Consider the following 21,343-nt stretch of genomic DNA (forward strand, 5'->3'; position numbering starts at 1 on the left):
AGTATTGGGTACTAAATGCCGAAAGAACTATTTCGTCAATCGTTAATAAATGTTTGATTTACTTCAAGTTTAATGCAAGAACTCAAACTCAACAACTTGGTCAACTACCATGTTTTAGAGTAGTTCTTCACGACCATTTTCTGCTTGTGCAGTGGATTATGATAGTTCAATTATGATATGCCATGGTGGGCAGCGATCTAAGTCTTTCACTAAAGCTTATACTGTACTGTTTATATGTCTTGTGCTTAAGGCAATACATTTAGAACTAGTTTCTGACCTATCTTCACAATCATTTATTGCAGCCTTAAAAAGATTCATATCTCATAGATTTGATTCCTAATCAAATCTTTTCTGACAATGGTACTAACTTTCACTCTACTAAAAACATACTTTATAACTTATATCAACTCTTTAAATCAGACAATTTTAAATCAAATATTCAATCATTTTCAACAAAACAAGATTTCAATTCGTCATTCATTCCTCTCACTCTCCTCATTTTGGTGATTTGTGGGAAAGCGCAATTAAAAATGTCAAACATCACATGCGTTGTGTTATCAGTCAAGTGATTCTTAACTTTGAGAAAATATATACAATTTTAACACAGGTTGAAGCTTGCCTTAACTCCCGTCCCTTATTCTCTCTTTCTATAGACCATAGAGCCTCCTAACCCTTAGTCAGTTGTTTAGGGCACTGGCAATTATTGCAAAAATTTATTTAATCTATTTGGAAGTATTGGTCTAAAGACTATCTGCAATACATGCAGCCACGAAATACAATACAATATTTATTTCATTCTGCAAGTACTGCAGAACAAAGTAAATAGCAGTTTTCCAAACGAAATCTTGCTGCTGGTGATTTGGTTTTGATCACCAACGAACATTCCACTCCACTGCAATTGAAACATGACATTGTCGCTCAGGTTTATCCTGGTTCTGATAATCTTGTGAAAGTGGCTGATGTAAATACTGCTAAAGGTTTACTAAAAAGACCTATGCATAAACGTAGTTGTTTATTACCAATTATAAGTGATTGAACTAAATGATATATTATAATAAGTAATAACATATTTCTTAAAGGTCATAATGATATTTATAATAACAATTTATTAGATTTGTTATTTATGGTTCAATATTATCATGTAATTTCATTTGTTTTGTATTTAAATATTGTATATTCTAAGATACACACTTATGTTGATGTGATTGTAATTCTCATTTTCAAATTGCTCCCATATGTCTTATACAATATACAGACTGTTGTATAGCATACAGATAAAATACATACAACACCAACATACATACAAACACAAAACATAAACATACATATAAAATACAATGTAAAACATATACATTATTTTTTATATAGGCTACCAGGCTAAAGGCTAATTTGGTTGCATTTAGGCAACAAGATGGTATACTCATCATTTGTTTGAGGTAAGAGTCCCAAGCTACTTTTGCATTGAGGCACCAAGTTGGTATAGCCATCATTTGCTTACGGTTGGACTCCGAAGCTCAATACATCTTAACACATGAAACTGCATGAACAACACTGTTAAAGAAATCCTAGAGCTATGTGACTCTAGGTCCAATCTGCCATTGGCATTGTGATTGCACTGGCCAATGGACACATCTTGACACATGAGGCTTCACGAACAACATTACCAAAGAAATCCTAGATCTTTGCGATTCTAGGTACCAGTATTCTAGAGGTTTAGTCCACCCTAGATCATGTACACATTACGGCCTTTGGTATCATGATTGCTCTGGCCAATGGATACATCTTGACACATCAATATTACCAAAGAAATCCTAGATCTTTGCAATGGTAGGTACAATTAATCTAGAGGTTTAGCCTACCCTAGATATGTACACATAATTTTCATTGGCAACATGATTGTCCTGCCAATGGATACTTCTTAATGCATAAAGCATCATGAACAATATAATAAGAAATCCTAGATTGCTGCAATGCTAGGTACATACTGATTAAGATAATCAGATTATTTATAGAGTTATGTAGTTACTTATTACTATTACATAAAATAATTTATTTATGAGCATTATGATTTATTCAAATCATTGTATAATTGATTGTAACTTTGATTCATTGTATGTTTAAATAAGTGAATGTAATTACAATTTATGTTTTGAGATAACTACTACATACTATTTGTGATTCACGAGTGATCATAATTTATTATAAACATGAATTTAGAAATGTCTATTATGACTTGACAATATTCTCCTTGTTACTTTGTTGTCTTGATAAATACAACACTATGATTTTTTAAGTTATATACAATTGCATGATATTATTACCATATTTAAGGTGTTGTAAATTGTTTGTTATTAACATAAGTTACTGTGTAGATTATTTATTTATTACTTTCATTGTCTACACTATTTGATATATGTACAATTACACTGAATCTGCAATTCAAAAATTGTTATTGTTACTATTGTTATTACTTATAAATTTGATTATAATTTAAATGAAGAAAAAATCTTGTATGAATATGTCTTATATGGAAATCCTAACTCTACAAAATATATGCTCTGTAAATTCTATGAAGCTTTTTTTCTTCTGCTCCATATGTTCTTTTCTTCTCGTTTTATCTTGCACCTGAGCAACTTTTTTTCTGTAGGTTTCATATTTTGAACACTTACAAGCTTTACCTAGTCGTAATCTCTTTTGTCAGATTATTGTTCTACTTTATGTACTCACCCAGGACTCATGCCAGCAGCTTTTTGAAAAGTGTTTAAGTTTTTAAAACATCCATTATTGTAGTTGCATATAGTTTCATATAAACAAGTTTCTAACCTTGCTTTCAAAGTGAATAGAATTTATGGACACTGGTCCAGATGTCATTATGTAATGATGCTATACTGGCATTTGCATTTTACCAATCAGTCATGCATCTCATTAGTATAGAATCTGATGCTAATCTTTGATGTAAAGGTAGAATTCTACTTATAACTTTCTCTTTTTAATTTATCTTTATGATCCAAACTTGAAGTTTTTAATTTATGTTTGTGATTCAGGAATTTCATTTCTTGAATCACTCTTTGAAAGAAACACTAAGAATCCTCTCCTTCAGGACATTTTTCCATTTTCTGTGATTTGGCCATTTACCAGTAGACTGACAGTGAGAAAGGCTGGCAAATATTGCCTTTTTCATGTCATCAACATTACCAAATTTTTTTTAAATGCTGTTGCGATAGTAGGCTGTTAATTTTTTTTGCATGAATTTACAACAAATTTCAATGAGTGTCTACCTTCCATCAGAGAATTAGTCCCTACATTAACTTTTACAATTTTCCTTAAGTCTGTTCACAGTCTTTTTGCTATCAGCATTAAACTTTCTGTATTTTCAGTTGGCAGAAGAGAAGCCATTGTATTTACTGTTGTATTTGTGTTTGTGGGTTTCATACCACACTAGATTTTGAATCATTAGTGAATTCTGTTTTCTTTTTTTCACATATGCAGCACTATCTTGATAATAACTCAAAATCTATGACATGACCTGTCACATATAGTATTTGCAGCATCAAATACTATATTTGGATGTAAAACCATGTTTTTGCCAGCTTCCATCATAAGGTAACAGTAATTTCAGTTATTTATTCTTCAAATATATATAATATACCTAATATTTCATAGCTTTTCCAACTTTAGAGCCTCTGATGGGCTATAAAAAAAAAAGGACATTGACTTAACAAAATGATTTTTTACTAAAAGTTGAGTAGTATCTACCTTATTTTTCTACAAAACTGCCGAAATAATTGAGGCATTTGTTGTATTGTGACACCAGCTTTCCAATAACCTCTTCAAAGAAGTTTGCCACCAGTGAGGTACGGTATGTTTTGACAGCCTTCTGAAGTTCTTCGTTGGTGGTGAAGTGCTGTCTGTCCAATCATGCCTTCAATTCTCAAAAGAGGTAAAAATCACTGGATGCTAGGCCTGAACTATACAGTGGATGGTCAATAATTTCCCACTTGAACTGTTTGAGAAGGTCTTGTGTCATGTTGGCACAATGTGGTCATGCATTGTCCTGAATCAAAACCAAGCTGGATGAGAGCATGTCTTCATTTGTTCTGGATCACTCTGCAGAGGTGATGTAAAGATTCACAATGAACTTCCTTTGTTACTGTTGTCCTCTGCTCCATGAAGTCTAACAACAAGACACCTTATGGTTCCAAAAAAATGTAGCTATTGTTTTCCTGTTGCTCAGTGTCTGAGCTTTTTCGGCTTGTTTGGAGAAGAAGTGTACATACAATGCTTAGACTACTTTGTTTTCTGAATTGTCATACTGGATCCAAGTCTCATCGCCAGTAACGATAGACTATAAAAACTCTTCCACCTCATTATCATAACGCGTGAGAAACATTAAGGCTGACACCATTCACTACGTTTCGTGATTGTCACTCAACATTTTTAGGACCCAATGTGCACACAGTTTCCAGTATTCTAGGTCTTTAGTCACAATTGTATACAGAAAAGACCGTGAAATTTCTGGGATATTGGCAGAAAGTTCACTTATCATAAACCTCCGTTTGTTGTGGACAAAATCATCAACACCCTCAACCAGGCATACAGTAGCGACAGATTCCTTGCTCACCTTCATCATGGACATCCGTTTGCCCTTCTTTAAATTCCCTACACCATTCCTGTACACTACCATTAATCAAAGTTTTCACCCTACACTAAGCTCATTCTGCAATGGATTTCAGCAGCGCTACATCCTTCTGCTTGCAGAAAACGTGTCACACTTCGCAATTTACACTTGGCAGGAATATTGATTGTAGTGGCCATGTTCAATTGCCTGTAACTCAGCTCAGACTGACGCAATGGAACTGGCAATGGTAGAGATTATGGTGGGGGGGGGGGACGGTGTAATCATATGACATGCAAACCTGGCTCCCACCTACCTCTTGTTTACTTAAATGCATGTTGATCAGAGGTTGAAAAAACGGCTCTCATAGTTCACTAAATAATTTATGCCTATTCACTAGGGTTCCTTTTTGCAAAGTATATTTTCTAACTTAAAATTAATTCTTATCTATATTTTGTTAATGCTTGGGTTTTTATTTACTCCTTTGAGAACGTTTACTTTTAATTTTCTATACTAACTGATGGATAACCAGGAAAAGACTTACTCTCCTGATCAAGCATTTTTCAATATCTAATCTTGATCCTCATTATTGAGTTAGGAATTTCAATCACTTTGACCCCAGTTGAAAAAAGACTTGTTCAACCTATTAACTTGACTGCTTATTTGAAGTTTTAGAGTAGATAAATTCACATGTTATCTGGAATGAAGGAGATTTCTTCTGGAGACTGATAACCAGCATTATCTTAGTTGTCCTGGTGATAACAGTTAAATAAAATAGAAAAGTGGATTGGCAAAATTACTTTTTTTAAATTTCAAGTTAACTACAAGTACAATAAAGGATGTAAAATATACCTGCAGACTTTCCAAGAATGAATGAAACAGATCTAAGTCATCATTACATTGGTATTTTCTTTAACATCCTTTTCTTTTTATCTGAATTGTGTCAATCTGATAATAATGTTAACAATAAGTAATTCCTGCATTACATTCAAGTTGATGCAACAATCAACCGGATAAGAATTTTGATGAGTAATGAAGAATTATAAGATGATGTAAAAATACTGTATTTTTCTTTTCTTGAAGTGCTTTAAATGGATTGATTTAAAGACTAATGTAACAGAACACAGTTTGTTGTAATAAGGGTGATTACTTTGTTCAAATGTCTCTTTAAATCTTCAAAAAATAATATAATGTCTGCAAATCATTCAGTGAAAGCATTAAAAAAGCAGTAAAATGCATGAAAATAGCATCTACCAATTTGAATAAATTGTGAATTCTTTCAGAAACTCTTTTAAAACAATCAATTGAAATTTCTTAATTTTTTTCTTGTTGGCCACAGGCAAGTTTAAAATTACCAACACTACTAAACAGTAAGTGGTACCTCCAATCAGTCTGGAATGTGTACATGATAACATAATCATAAATATTTCTTTTTTTATAAAAAGGAAGAATCATATAGGTTTACAAATAATAGAGTATTATTATTTAACAAACATTTAATGAAAAATAATACAGAAACAAATTTATGAAATTAAACTTTGGCAGTAATTATACATGGTATTTTGTACAAACTTGGAAAAAATAAATTTTAATAACTGAATTCTATACCTGAATAACTTTGCAGATGGTGTAATAAATGAATGGTATTGTAAATAAATTAATAAACATATAAATAAAATTAGCCAACAAGTATCTTTATTACTATTAACAAAATTCTTTAAAATGAACATAATGATTGTAGTAAAATCCAAAATACTAGTAAATATGTATATTATTACAAAGATAAAAAAGTAACATATCAGTTATACATCCAAAACATATTTAAAATATAGTATTTAGGTCCAATATTTAAATTTAAAATTTACTTTATAATGAAAAGGAGTTACATTTGTATAAGAAAATCATCATCTGGATCATCATTAAGATTGCCACATAAACCGCTTACAAGACCACGAAGGAGAATATTTTGATCCAGAGTAATTGACACAGGAGTATATACAACATAAAATCCAATGCGTTTTGAGTAAACTGTTATCTGCCCAAGACTATTCCGTATCCTGAAAACATTTTTTTAAATTACCAAAATACTTCTATTAAATCACTTTAAATTATTATTTTAATCATGGAAAGAATGGGATTGATAAAATTCCTTAGTTTTTATACTTTTTATTTTAATTAATAACTACATTTACTTCTCATTCAGGAATATAAAGGTTGAAAAAATATTATGTGTAAGACACATCTCATTATTAATTAATACAATTCTGAGATCATGTAATGGCACCAAGTTCAGAATATTATGTATTACAGTGTACTTATAATTTCTTTTGATCAGTCATTCATCCATTGAACAACTTTTCAACTTCTTTTTTATTCTTAACTTCTTTACATGCATTTTTCTTATTATACTAGTACTTAAAATCTATAAACTATACATGAAATTAGATTTGCAAAGTGAGCACAAGTAGTGATCCACCTCAGAAAAAACAATATTACCAAATGACAGGAATTTATTTTGGTGGACAAAAAAAAAATTTTTGGTAAAGTGCAAATTCTTTTTAAAAGAAAACACTGCTGCCTATGCTACTATAGTTTCCACAATGAATGCCTGAATGTGAAATAATCCATTTGAAAAAGTTATCAACTTATTTACTTCATTTTCCAATGCTTCTTTCAGGTCTTTCTCTGAAATAATGTATTTTTTCCAGTATAATTTTTTTCCTAAACCATTTTCCATTAAAATTATGTTACTCAAAACATATTTACATCAACAATTATATTGATGTTTAGTTTTTTGCTAATTTAGTTATACACTGTTTGAACATCTTCTGCAGTACATGTTTTCACATAAAAAATTACGTCTGTTGGTTTAATTTTATAATTATGTTTGTGCTTACCTTAATTTTTCTATTTTTAATTCTGCTGTCTTTACATTTTTTAAGTAAAAATGTAAACTTGCTGCGCATTTAGTATTATTTTTAACATTTTTTAATAATGGACAATTTTAGATCTACATCATGTAATAGAAAGAAACTTTTCATAGCCAAGCCAGCAAAATCATATGTTGTGTAGGTGAGTTTATGTTGAAAGAAAACAATCATTTAAAAGTTAAATCTATAAATACACTCTAATAGTAAGTAGCTTGTGTATATGGTACAAAAAAATAAATAGTTTTTAATATTATATAAAATATTAATAATATGAAAGTGTTTGATCATTGCTCCAAAGTTGGTAAATTTTATTCAGTAATACAGGTTTTAAGCATTTAAGCTGATAACAGAATTAATCGATATTTGATAAGATAATTCAGTTGCGATTCAATTTCTACTGACTTTATTAGCATTTTTAATAGCACAATTAAAAGAGCATTTAAATAATACCATGATTAATACAATATTTTAATATTTGACAGATTATTTAGAAAATAATAATTTTTATCAGGTTTGGGCACATGCTTAATATACTTCTATACATATGTGAATATTTTTATTAACTGTATTATGTTCTGTATATTTATACAAAAACAAATATAATAAATAAATACCTGTCATTAAATTATGTAATTAATTTACCTGAAATAATAATAAGGCTCATTAGGAGGATACTGGAAACCATTTTCAATATCTGGAATTGGCTTTCCATTCAATGTTGCAGTATTACCACTTATTTCTACTGTTGCATCACCTACTACAATTTCAGCAACCTGAAAAATTGCAACCATTTAAATTGAATGAAGTCTATTAAGTAAAAGATACAAAATTAATTCTGATTATAATAGTAAATAAAATAATGGAAAAGGTACTCCTTTAGTATTTACATTTTTAAACTCATTGTTTTAAAAATAAAGTTAGAAAAAACCTTTTTTAAGGTAAAGTTAAAAAAAAATATTGTTCAATTTTTAATTTATTTTTTATGCCAAAATACTTGAAATAGGATATTTCTCTGTAAGCCTTGATATGTATTTTGCAAATCAAGTTTTCCAGCTGATTTTTCATTCACATTCACATTGTACACCTGTACATTGAATTAAATGTGGCTTTGCTTCTTGTTTTGATTACCACTTATACCACACCAATTAATTAATCACAATATTGAAACTTTTCTGATTCCCAAATAATTTGACTGCTGATATTTGATTAAACTACCGCATTCATCTTGTTTGTATTGCATTATTTGTTATAAATTTTTAAATGTACTATATCCTTTGTCGTGAGTGCTGTACACATCGTGGTTTTTAGTTATTACATAAACCAAAGGTTTATTGCCAGCTTTTTTAAGCAGAGGAAATTAACCAGATACTGCACTATAGCTATGTAAGCCAGTTACACTTTTCATTTATTTGACCTTTCACATGAAAAGCTGAGGCACTATCAATCTGCCATAGAAGTTGGCAACAACACACTCTACTGTACAATATACTGGTGCTCTAAAAATTTTCATATGTGTTTTAAGGTGTTTATAATTAAGTTTTAGAATAACTGGGGCGGTAGCATCTATGACGCTCATAGAAAGTACAAGGAGATCTTTAAAAAAAAAAAACTACTAAGTTGTAGTAGGCCGAGAGACATCTATACTTCATGATCTGTTTATAAAACTTTCACAACATTAAGCAATACATACCACAGCTGAAAAGATTAATTACTTTAAACTGAACAAGAAAATAATAATTACCAGTCCATTTGAGCCCTTCTTTGCAGAAACTGAATATTTAGAGCTTTTTTCAAGTTTACTAAGAATTTCAAAGTTTGAACCAAATTGATGGCTTACTGTTGCATTATCTGAGGTCAATACTGATACTGAGTTTGCAACACAAGATTCTAAAAAATAAAGAAAACATATAATAAGGATAACATGATGTAACACAAAGCAGGAGATAAAAATTGGTTAATTTTTCTTAAAAAATTAGTCATTCCAAACCAGGATTATTAGGGGTTTTCATTATCTTTTTTGCTAAGGCCAATATACTACTGCACATGGAAAGCCAAACCCATTACAATGCAGGTGATATTCATTCAGTATTACAAGTGAAACTCTTTGTTCATTATAGGAACTGGCTATATAATAAACACCATCACTATCAGGAAGAGTGACTCTTACAGCTCAGGATAGTCACTCTTACAGCATAGTCAAAAGAACGATTAAAGCAAATAGTGTAGGGAACAAATGTAATATTTCTTTCTGTCAAGAAATAGTTCTTAAATTAAATACACTGCCTCTTTGTTTAATACATGCAACTAATGCATATACAATGTTCAAGCATTACTTTTTTTATCCATTTCTTTTTTTTTATGTTTTCAATAAAGAGATAAAAACAAAAATGTATATCTTTATACTGATATAAATTTTCTTATTGAATTTTATATATACTGTTCATAATAAATATCAGTAAATATATTTATTAACAGAATACAAGTGAGGTAAAAGTCATTCCTCTGCCTGCAGGATTAAATATTATAACATTCCTAAATAGGTGAAAATTTTTGGTTTTGTAATTGTCCCTAACAAACTGTCAACATTTGTATAAGCTGAACATAAAATTTGAAAACACTAAAGGCATTGGAGATGCTTCATGATCAGATAGAGTTAAAACTAGTTACTCTGGAGACAGTTAAGAACCCTCTAATGTTAACCAGAAAGGCTTCTGTTAGGCTAAAATAAACAGAACAAGTTTGTGACATATTCTAAATGAATTAAAATTTAAATAGTACTTTTAAAAATTACTTCTTGCACTTTATGAAGGTGATTTAGAAGAAGATTGGAATTCTGTGAAGAATTTATAATTTGTTATGAAACCATTTCTCAGTTCAGTGATACACTCTGATGCAAACTGATTACCTAACAACTGTTATAACTGTGTTTTGTTTATTGGTTTGATGAAAATTTTCAAATAATTATGGAGAACAAACTGTACCTGGATTTCATGACTGATGTGGGGTCACAAAAATATGAGTTACCTTATTCCCTTGTTGGAAATATTACAAGCAATTTATATTTTGAGATATTATGGGACATTATCATTTTCAAGCTTTTAAAAAATTCAGTATTTGTCAATTGGCCAATCCTATATTTGTCAATAAGATAGGGCATCATTTTGTTGTGTTCTTAAAGTTAGAGACCACTGTCAAACATTTTTTGAATAGATAGGATGCTAAGGAACAATTGAGTGACCATCGTGTTCTTGTAAATGTTTGGTGAGTCGTTGTTCCAGGAAATTGTCTAAACTGGATGTTTTTCAAATTCATATGACCTGAACCCATTAAGCTGTTGACTGAAAATTCAACAGTTAAACATTGTGGTAGAATTTAGAGCGAGGTTGGACTGTATGTTCACAAGTGATGAATGAAGACAACACCTTGTTGCTTGTTGAATAACGGTTATGAATTGTTGTCTTGACAGTTAATGAAATGTATAATTGAACTTGATGCATATCTTTACATATATAATTAAATTAAATAACATATAACTTATATTAATAAACTAAACATTCATCCGAACATGTCCATCCAGAATGTATGTATGTAGAATGCTAGTACAAGCTTCACTTTCAGGTTAGCGCCAGCACCCACTAGATCACAGCACCAGATGGCTTGATGTGGAATGGAACACATTGCCACAAATAATGGCAGAATGATAGAATTTTGAACATTTATTTTCTTATGTATTAAAAAAAAATTTTAATGTACAACTACAACTTTCCTTGAATCTTGGTAATAATGTACTGAATGGAGTTTTGATGATCCAAAAGGAAAGGAAGATTTGAAATTTTTGAATTATTTATTCCAGGAGTAAATGATTGTGTAAAATTACATTAATGATTTATGTACCATTAGACAAATATACCTTCCTAACAATTTGTAAAATGGTTGAAACAAATGTGTGTGTGGTGCGGATGGGTGTAGCAAATATGACCAACTTTAAAAACCTTGCCGTAGTACCATATTATAAGTCAGGTACCACCGACTGCATCAGTCTGACGAGGTACAAGAGCGAGAATACCTCATCTATAGACTAATGATAACACTAACAGTGGGTAATAATATTATTTATCTCAGACTTTATGAGAGTAGCAGTGAAGAACCCAAAATGCCCAAGATTCAGAACAAAATCTCATCAGGCATGGTAAAACTTAGTTAAATAGCAGGCCAAAGGTGAAAAACTCAGAAAAGGTTGCATATGTTGGAAGCCAAAGAAGGAATATACAATTTGACTGAAGGTAGTACATGAGTAAAAGTTTCATGCCTGTGTGCTCTGCCACCTCACATAATTCTATGCTAAACAGCTTACAGCATAGCCCAAGCTGTTTTTAACTATTTTTATGTTTTGCTATTTTCTTTTTTTTAATAAGTTATTTTTTTGTTAGTAAATGAGAAAACAGTCTAGTGGACTAAAAGTAAATTGACCTTTAGCCCACAGGTATATGTCTATCTCATGTATATTTGTCTCTGCTAATTGCCTATCTTTAACGTACAATAAGAAAACAATCTAAATATTAAATACCTTTCTAATCTGATTGGTGTATGAATAATTTTATTTTCTTGTGTTCTCATAGTGAATCCACTGTTTGTAAAAATTTATTATAAATGGAATTTTTACTATGAAATAGTGTGTGCGTATATGTAAATACAAGTAATTTAGTCATACTTCTACATTAAAATAAATACTTTTACAGTTTATTTGTTTAGGCAACTACAAGTTAATACCCAATTACAGTTTCTTTTGGATAAATTAATTTTTCAACATGTGGAAAATGTTATAAATTTTACAAATTTTACATTTTAGCCTAACCAGTTAGGTTTTGAACATCCACCTAAAAGGTAGATGATTCTGTTAAAGATCAGTTTATATACATAAACTAAAATGAACTAAGACTGAAAAAGTTTTAACTTTTAAAATACAGTCATATGAGGCGTGTTCAAAAAGTAACGAAAATTTTGAAATTTTGCAGGTTGTATTAGTCCAATTCTCAGGATTTTTTCATTGTTGTATTGGTAAACATGTCTGAAAAGTATATGTACATTTTTAGCCATATTAGGTGTTTATTCTGTTGTCAGCAGTCAAAGGATAACATGTGTTATGGTACGATTGGGGATTTTTTATTTGTATAAATAATGGATCAGAGAATTTGTATTAAATTTTGCTATAATAGTGGAATAAAGTATAGAAATGTTCTAAAAATGTTAAATATTGCTTTTGGTGAGTCTGCTATGAGTAAAGCGAGGGTTTACAAGAAGGTCGTGAAGACGTTGAAGATGACGAGTGCCCTGGATGTCCCAGCACATCAACAACTGATGAAAACATGAAAGTGTTTTTAAGTGAAGGAATCCAAAAAAACGCCTGGATTTGTGGCGAAACAATTCATGGCTTTTGCACCACAACAATGCACCTGCTCACACTTCATTGCTTGTTCATCAATTTTTAGCCAAAAGTAACACTGTAATAATATCCCAGCTGCCATATTTGTCAGACATGGCTCTGTGTGTCTTTTTTCTATTCCCAAAAATAAAGAGAACCTTAAAGGGCTGTCGTTTTACAAGCATAAATGAGGTTAAAAGCGAATAGCTGCAAGAGCTAAACACTATTCCAAATATCGAGTTCCAGAAGTGTTTTGGGGATTGGAATAAGTGTATAATATCTAATGGGGACTATTTTGAAGGGGATAACATTAATGTAGACAAATAAATAAAATTCTTTCCAAAAAAATAAAAATTCTCTTTCTTTTTGAACACACCTTGTAGGTTAACGCTGGCTGCATTTTAGATAAGTATGAAATAAAAGGTGGAACAAAAAACTAAAAAATAAAATAAAATAAAAGGTGGAACATGGTGGAACAAATATTGTGCAATACAGAACAAATAACTACAGAGAGGAGATTAAAATATTTATATCAAAATTATCCAAGCTTAGTTAATTTGTTATTTCATATGACTAGTTTGTAGATTGACTAGATTGTATACTTGTGTATCTAGATGTATGTCATTAGTTGTTACAACTAAATATAAGATAACTGGTCAATTTTACTGATTATTAGCATCAGAATAATCAAATGAACCACCAAAATTAGAATTAGTTTTGATATTTAGTTACTAATGTAGTAAATAAAAGTGTTAAAAATAAAAAAATTCAATAACAAAAAATTTGGTTTCAGTAATCAATTGATACAATCTTTTTTCAATCAATCTCAACATGATTAATAACTTTCTGTCTGAATTTAAATTCATGAAAAATAATAGTAACTTTTTAACTGTTCAAATCTATTATTAATTTTATTGCAGCTATTTTTCATTATTCTCTTTTTTAATAAAGTCTCATCATGATTAATAACTTTCTGTTTGAATTTAAATTGAATATAATAATACCTTTTTTAACTGTGCTCTATTATTAATTTTATTGAGCTATTTTTATTATTACAAACATTTTTATTTTTGTTATTTTGAAGCTAAAAATTAGGTTTCCTGCTATTAATGATTTATAAATAAAAAAATTATATTATGAGTTTACAACTTTGGTTAGAATTAGAATTTTTATTAAGTTATCAGTAGTAATTTAGTAATAGTGATAATAAACATTTGTCATTCAAATTCTTATTATGTCACTGAAAAAAAAAACTTACTAACAAGTCCTGTAGATTCTACTAATTGAATGAACCTTGAGAAATGTGTATTATCCAGTTGGATTTGGTATATGTTTCTATTGATACTCGGTACATCTATCAATTTAAGGTATCTATCAGCTGTTAATACTTCTATTTCCATTGTAGGTTTTGCAACTCTATGGAGTATGGTTATATTTACTGCTCCACTGTAATTTTCAGCATAAGTTGTATCATTATTCACATTTTCTATAACAGAACCACCGAACATACTAGGAAGATTATCAATGAGATTGTTAACGATACGAATCTGAAATAAAAACAATTCATAAAACATTTTACAATACATGAAATTTAAAAAAAAGTATCTCAAATGCATTAAATATATTTTTTTTTATATTATTATACTTATATTTTTATTGAAACAAATTTTTATTTTTATTTTAAATTTTTAATAATAACTAATAAATTTAATAATTTATTAATAATTTTTTATTAATATAATTAATTAATTAAATAATTAATTAATAATTAATTTATTTATTTATTAATAGTTTTTATTAATAATTTAATAATTTATTTAACTAATAAATTTTTAATAATAACTTAAAATTTTTATTTTATAAAAACTTGAAACAAAGTCCAACATTCCAACTAACACATTTCTGATAATAAATTTTAAATATTAAAGTGATATTTTCAACATAAACTACATTTTATTCTATATGGTAATTTTTAACTCCATTTAATGAAAAATGTTCAAACCAATTTTTTCTTTGTGTTATGTTTAGAAACAATCCCTAAAATAGTAAACAATGTCTTAAATATTAGTAGGATTCAATTAAATATTTTTTTTAACTATTCATTTCAATGGAGCTAAGATTGTGTTTCCAGGCTGTAAATGTAGCTAACAGTTGGGGGTTTCTTAATATATATTTTACATTTATCATTAGACAATTGTTTAATAAAATCAGATAATCTATTGTAAAATTATTCCCAAACTATAAAACAATAGATATAGGTACATTTTACACTGAAAGAAAATGTAACAATTTTTTTTTAATTTGAATATGTAGAATTGTTGGAACTTGATGCTGACCTGGCTGAATCCCTTTCTATCACTCAGCTCTGATATTACCACTCTCCTATATTTTTCCTTCACCAATAAATCCAATTACTTTATATTATTTCATGCTTTTCCATATAAGTAGACAAACACATTGTTTCTGGCTTTAAATTTAATTTTATCACAATAATATTGAAAAGATTTTCTTACAATAAAATTTTTATCACATTATCAACATCTACATAATTATTAAAGTTTTTTTTCTTTCAATATCATAAAACTATAATATTTCCATATTCTTTTGTTTCAAAAATATGTTCTGTAAATTTAATCAGATTACTGATTTTTTAATAACACAAAATTCAATGTTTAATTCACAATACTTTAATTCACATTAGTCAATGTCAAGATTGACTTTCTTTGTGTTTTGGTAGAAAACATTTGCTAAGCTTAAATAATCATCAGGGCAATTAGTTGGCAATGCTCTGTGGAATAGTCATTCATTCTACTCTTGCAAACAGTATCATATGTAGAGAATGATGGAGTTGTGTCTTTGATTGATGCAATTAAATCATTATAAGGGAAGTCTGTTGTTAGCAGATAGACGACACCATTAGACTAAATTAGAATGTAATGTGATAGTAAATTACATTATCACTACAATCAAGAAAGTTGTTTGAATGTGAGCCAACAACCTAAGATCAATGTTTTTGATATTGATATTCAGGAGACTAATAGTTTATGGTACACCTTTTTTCAGTGCAAATGCTCTGGTTGTTTGGAAACTGTCCCTACTCAAATCCAAAAATTATGACAGTTGAGGAGTAGAGGGCTCCTGTTGTGGAGCCCAGCACATTACTATCCACACTCTGCACTCCTTTAGGATACTCTTAATCAAGCTATCTCATGTCTACTGCAAACTGAAGAAGACAAGACATTCAATGAACTTAATTTTGTACCTGAAAGGCTAAACAGTTCAATGTAAAATTTATATATATAATTTTGGATTATAAGTGTTACAATTAATTAATATTAATTATCAATATATAATATATATATATATATATATATATTTTTAATATGTAATATATATTAAATTAATTTCAGATAGTTACAGAAATCTATTGATAATATTATTACACAGTAATCCAGCTAATTATTGCACAGTATAACAATTTTATTATTATTATTATTACTATATTACCAATTAATTATTGAATTTATTTTGTAATGAGGGCATTGGTGTTGTCTTTGTTAGAACCATTTTTAATAAAATTGGTTTTGGTAATGCAGATAACTGACCTGGCCCAGAAAGAAATGTAGAGGAGATTTTATAACATTATTTAATATTATCATTTTATTTTCTATCATAACTATTATTATAAAAAGATGACATTTTTACTGACCTTCCAACAGAGAGAAAGCAAAAAAATTAAAGTGATTTTCTTTAACTACTTTACTTGATCTGGTATTACATACTTATGACCTTATAACAATCACGAAACATGAATCAGTCAAATATTTTTCTGTTAAATCAACTGTAGGTAGTCTTAAGGACTGGTTTTAACAAATGTTCTTATTATATGTAAAAAACTGCTCTCTCTCTCTCTCTCTCTCTCTCTCTCTCTCTCTCTCTCTCATTTATAATTGGATTAGACAGAATAATTAATTAAATATCTCTCTTTTACATTACAGCTGTAAACAGCTCTTGGTCATCTGGTAATAACTTGAATTGGAAAGTATGGATATTCAAAAGCTACTAAAAAAATCAAATTCTTTTAACTTTTGTCTTTAATTATTAATATATAAAATAAAAGTATTATCCATATTTAATGATGTGATGCGCAAATATAAAAATTATTATTAACTACAAAAATATAACAAATTAATAAGCAATTTTCTAATTCGGATTACACTTGGAATTTTTCATTCTGTAATGACTATCTGTCATAAAGAATGTGGTCTTTTTCTATTGTCTACCCTTTGGAATGAAGTCTTTGGAGTGGATTATAGCTTGTGAAACCTTTTGAAAAGTTACTGTTTTGGAAAAAAATAAATAAACATTGTAATATTATAAAAACAAGGTTTGATTTTTAAATGGTATATTAAAACTAAATTAAAAGTAGTATTAATAATAATAATAATAATAAAAGAAACGAAGATGTATTGATGTAAAAAACTGATACAACTTACATTATTATACTTCATTCCAATCTTTAATTGTCGAGCATAGAACAATCTTATAGCACTTTCGAAGCAAGCCGATGTTCTTGGATAAAGTGGTCCTTGCCATTCTGATTTTTTCTTATCTACTTCACATTGATTATATGGATAAATATCACTACTTGCTATCTTTTTTTGTTCTTCAGATATTGTTCCTACAATGTCAAAAGACAAAGACAAAGAATCTTCTGACTGACCCGAAACAGACAATTTTGTTGTGACACTTTCATCACCCCATCCATATTTAAAGGAATCTGCACCAAGAGGAGGGAATGTTTTTTCAAAGTCAATAACAAAAGGCTGAAAGTAAAATAAAAAATTAATTTTAACTATCATACTACCAAATAAATGTGTACTTTTCAATATTAAAATACCATTTTAATATAACATTGACTATCATTATCTAGTAATAAAAACAGTGAATATTATTCTCATAAAAGAATTATAACAAAAAATAAGCACAGCAGCATGATGTGAAAATTCTTAGATGGGGAATGCATTCCCATAGATATTTCAATTTGAAATATATGTTATATTTCTATTATATCCATTTCTGTATATTTCTGACCTCCATGGCAGAATGGTAGTATCTCTGCCTTTCATCAGGAAGGTTCTGGATTCAAATCTTGGTCAGGCTTGACATTTTTCATACATTATAAAATTTATCTAACATTAAGAAATTATAATTGGGTGTAGCCTGTTGTTTCTGGAGTAAATAAATTTTACAGTTTATGATTTTTTTTTCCATCCAAGTTTTATTAATACTGTTACTAATACAGAATGGGATAGAAAAGGGGTTTTAGTATTGTATCAGTTTTTTCAAATACTATGAAACACAGGAAAAAACTATATTGAGATAAGGACAAAATTTCATAAATAAATACTGAATGGCCAAGCAGAGCCCTTTCTTTCTTTTTCCTATTTAGCCTCTGGTAACTACCATTCAGATAATACTTCAGAGGATGAATGAGGATGATATGCATGAGTAAGTGAAGTGTAGTCTTGCACACTCTCAGGTCAACCATTTCTGAGATGTGTGGTTAATTGAAACCCAACCACCAAAGAACACCGGTATCCATGATCTAGTATTGAAGTCTGTGTAACAATAGCTGGCTTTACTAGGACTTCCAAATCAGCTGATTTGGGAAGACGCGTTCACCACTAGACCAACCCGGTGGGTGGCCAAGCAGAGCCCAGACCTCATCAATATCACACTGAGTTTTTTTATTGTATTCAAAAATAGAAGTTATTAAAAATAATGTTTAGATGATCAATATACTTATTTTCAATATACTTATTTATTAACTGAAGATGGCAAATAATCAATTTCAATTCTACTCAACTAAAGACTAAAATTGCAAAGTCTAATCTCTTTGATATCACTCAAGATCTTTAAGTGTTCTTAGATAGAATTGGCAATTTACTGAAAGATTAGGTAGTTTGAAAGTAAATTTTGAATATCAAAATATTTCAATTTTTTTTAATGAAAAGGCTCATGGGCATACAGTAGGTAGGTGAGAAAAGGGCTTAAATTCTCACCATAAAGTTTTTTATTAATCCAGAAAACTAGACAGTTTGCTAAAGATTCCAGTAGTTATATTTTTCCAAATGTAAGACTTAAATTTTGAAAATTGAATTTTTTTAACAATTGAAGGATCTAGGGGCTACAGACCCTAGCAAAAGAGGAGCTCTTGATGCCTTGCACACCATTGTTTTTTAATTTCTTCTCAGATAGAACATGTTTTGAAAAAAAATAATAATAGAAATGCAGCAGTATTTAATCTTTTATAAGGGGCTAGAACTTTTTTTGAGTTGAGCACAAAGGAAGTATATATTTCTTGGGTAACATTTTGATCACTTTTTCTGTAAATTTTTCTGAAATAAAATATATTTTGAAAATGAAGAGACAAATACTATAACATCTTAATTTTCATTAAGGTGAAAATTAAGATGAAATTATGAAAATTAATTTTCATAATTTTACATATTCATGTAGCTGGGGGAAAAAGATAATTAAATTAATAGTCCCAAATCTTCTACTATATGCTTTTTACATTTTTTTCTAAAGGTACTTTTTTAAAAAAGGAATAGTTCAAATTTTACAATACCTCATTTTTTGTTAATTTAGCTGATTGAAAATGCTATTGTTACAATGCTACAAGGGAGGGAGGAAGTAAGTCTGAAACCCTTGGGTCCATGACAAATTTTAAGTTTCTCATGTAGCAGAAATCTTTTTGAAGGAAAAAGTGATTTGATATTGTTATTTTTCAACTATTGTTCACTGTGGAGGGGGGAAGCAAGGAGGCATAAGTCATTAAGAATTCAAGAAGGCAAGCTTTACTTCTTCTCCTTTGTGATTTTTTTTTAATTGTTTTTGAAGATAGAATACATTTTGAAAAAGAAAAGTTTGAATAGAGAAGTACTTAATTTTTTTTTATTTTGGTGGTTAGGGGAGAGGTAGAAGTCGATTGAAAACAATGGGATATGAACACCCCTTCAACTAGGTATATATTTTTCTAGACGAGAATCCATTTTGAAAAAACATTTCAACAAAAAAATATTTAAATTTTTTATGGGAGTAAATCGAAAGGGAACATGAAAAATAGTAGGAGATTAAAATCTTTTCAATCCTAGTGACGATAAATTTCTAATCCAGAAGAATCAGATTCCTAAGTTTCGTAGATATGTGATGTTTTCTCACAATCACATATTTATTTTTTAATTTATTTATAATTAATCTAGGACATAACATTTAGGATCTGACTTTGCAACCTTTCTCCAAAATAATAATTTTAACAAAATAGGATTGATTCTCCACATGGTGCACCTGGATATATCTGGAACAACTATGAGAGATTTGTCCAGTGATCTAAATCTAAACAAACTTCACAGCTTCATCTATCATCAAATCACACCTCACTAAGTCATATCTAGAGCTGTAACTTGGGACCTAGTCCCACCACAGGTGACCTCTTGACAGTCAACCATGAAATACTACATTACCATGAAATACTAGTTTTAAGAAATACTACACTGGCTGAACCAAGCAACACCAGAGTTCAGAGAAGGCAGCATTCGGATATGGTGGGTTCCACTTAGAAGACAACATGCAATCAGAAGCATTGGAATGCCTACAAACACTACAACATTAGAACACTACAAACAAGAAAAATACAAAGTCCAAAATCAAAGCAAAGCAAATTATCTACATTTCCACACAAAATGTAAATTCACTCATGAAGACTGGTAAACTAAAAATAATAATTGGCCTAATGAACCAGCATAGCATTTTCATCATGGGTCTGTCCCATGATGAACCTAAATGCCTGGAATCTCAAGGATATAGACTCTACAAAGGTATACCTGATAAGAGAGTAATGAAAAATGTCCCACAGTTTGAAACATAACAAATGTAGACATAACAAATAGAATTCTTAGAAAATATTTAACATGTATTCCTTCTATTGTTCAGTGCATACAATAGTTCAGCAACAATTTTTCCTGGAATTAATTCGGTTGGTCTCTGCCTTTGAATTAGTCACTCATATTATACAGTACTCTACTGTACTGTTTCTTTAGTGTGTCATATGCAATGTCGAAACAGAAGTGCCTTAGCGTTACAAAAGAATTAGCATTATATATGAAGTTAACAGAGGTATTAAAAAACAGATTTCACGCAAAAATTTGGAATCCCACACAGTTCATTGTCAATAATTTTAAAAAAATCAGGACAGTACTATCAAGAATTAGACTAGCATAAAGAAAATCTTGTGAGAAAAAAATTAAACACATGTAACATGTATTATGATAATATCAACAAGGCTATTTTAATGCGACTCCAAAGATGCAC

General features: G+C 29.3%; 1 protein-coding gene across 1 annotated transcript in view; it reads right to left on the reverse strand.

Annotated features, from left to right (window-relative positions):
* Nucleotides 1-6,188: 6,188 nt before the first annotated feature.
* The window catches only part of LOC142319401 (vitellogenin-6-like), a 98,897-nt gene continuing 83,742 nt past the window's right edge, over nucleotides 6,189-21,343 (reverse strand). Inside the window, exons 22-26 of the mRNA XM_075356643.1 lie at nucleotides 17,464-17,793; nucleotides 14,226-14,514; nucleotides 9,287-9,432; nucleotides 8,188-8,318; nucleotides 6,189-6,672 (exon numbers count right to left, since the gene is read on the reverse strand). Coding sequence (XP_075212758.1) covers nucleotides 6,498-6,672; nucleotides 8,188-8,318; nucleotides 9,287-9,432; nucleotides 14,226-14,514; nucleotides 17,464-17,793 — 1,071 coding nt within the window. The 3' untranslated portion in view covers nucleotides 6,189-6,497. The remainder of the gene's footprint in view (nucleotides 6,673-8,187; nucleotides 8,319-9,286; nucleotides 9,433-14,225; nucleotides 14,515-17,463; nucleotides 17,794-21,343) is intronic.

This window comes from Lycorma delicatula, chromosome 2 (genome assembly GCF_047948215.1).
Source record: "Lycorma delicatula isolate Av1 chromosome 2, ASM4794821v1, whole genome shotgun sequence".
NCBI lineage: Eukaryota > Metazoa > Arthropoda > Insecta > Hemiptera > Fulgoridae > Lycorma > Lycorma delicatula.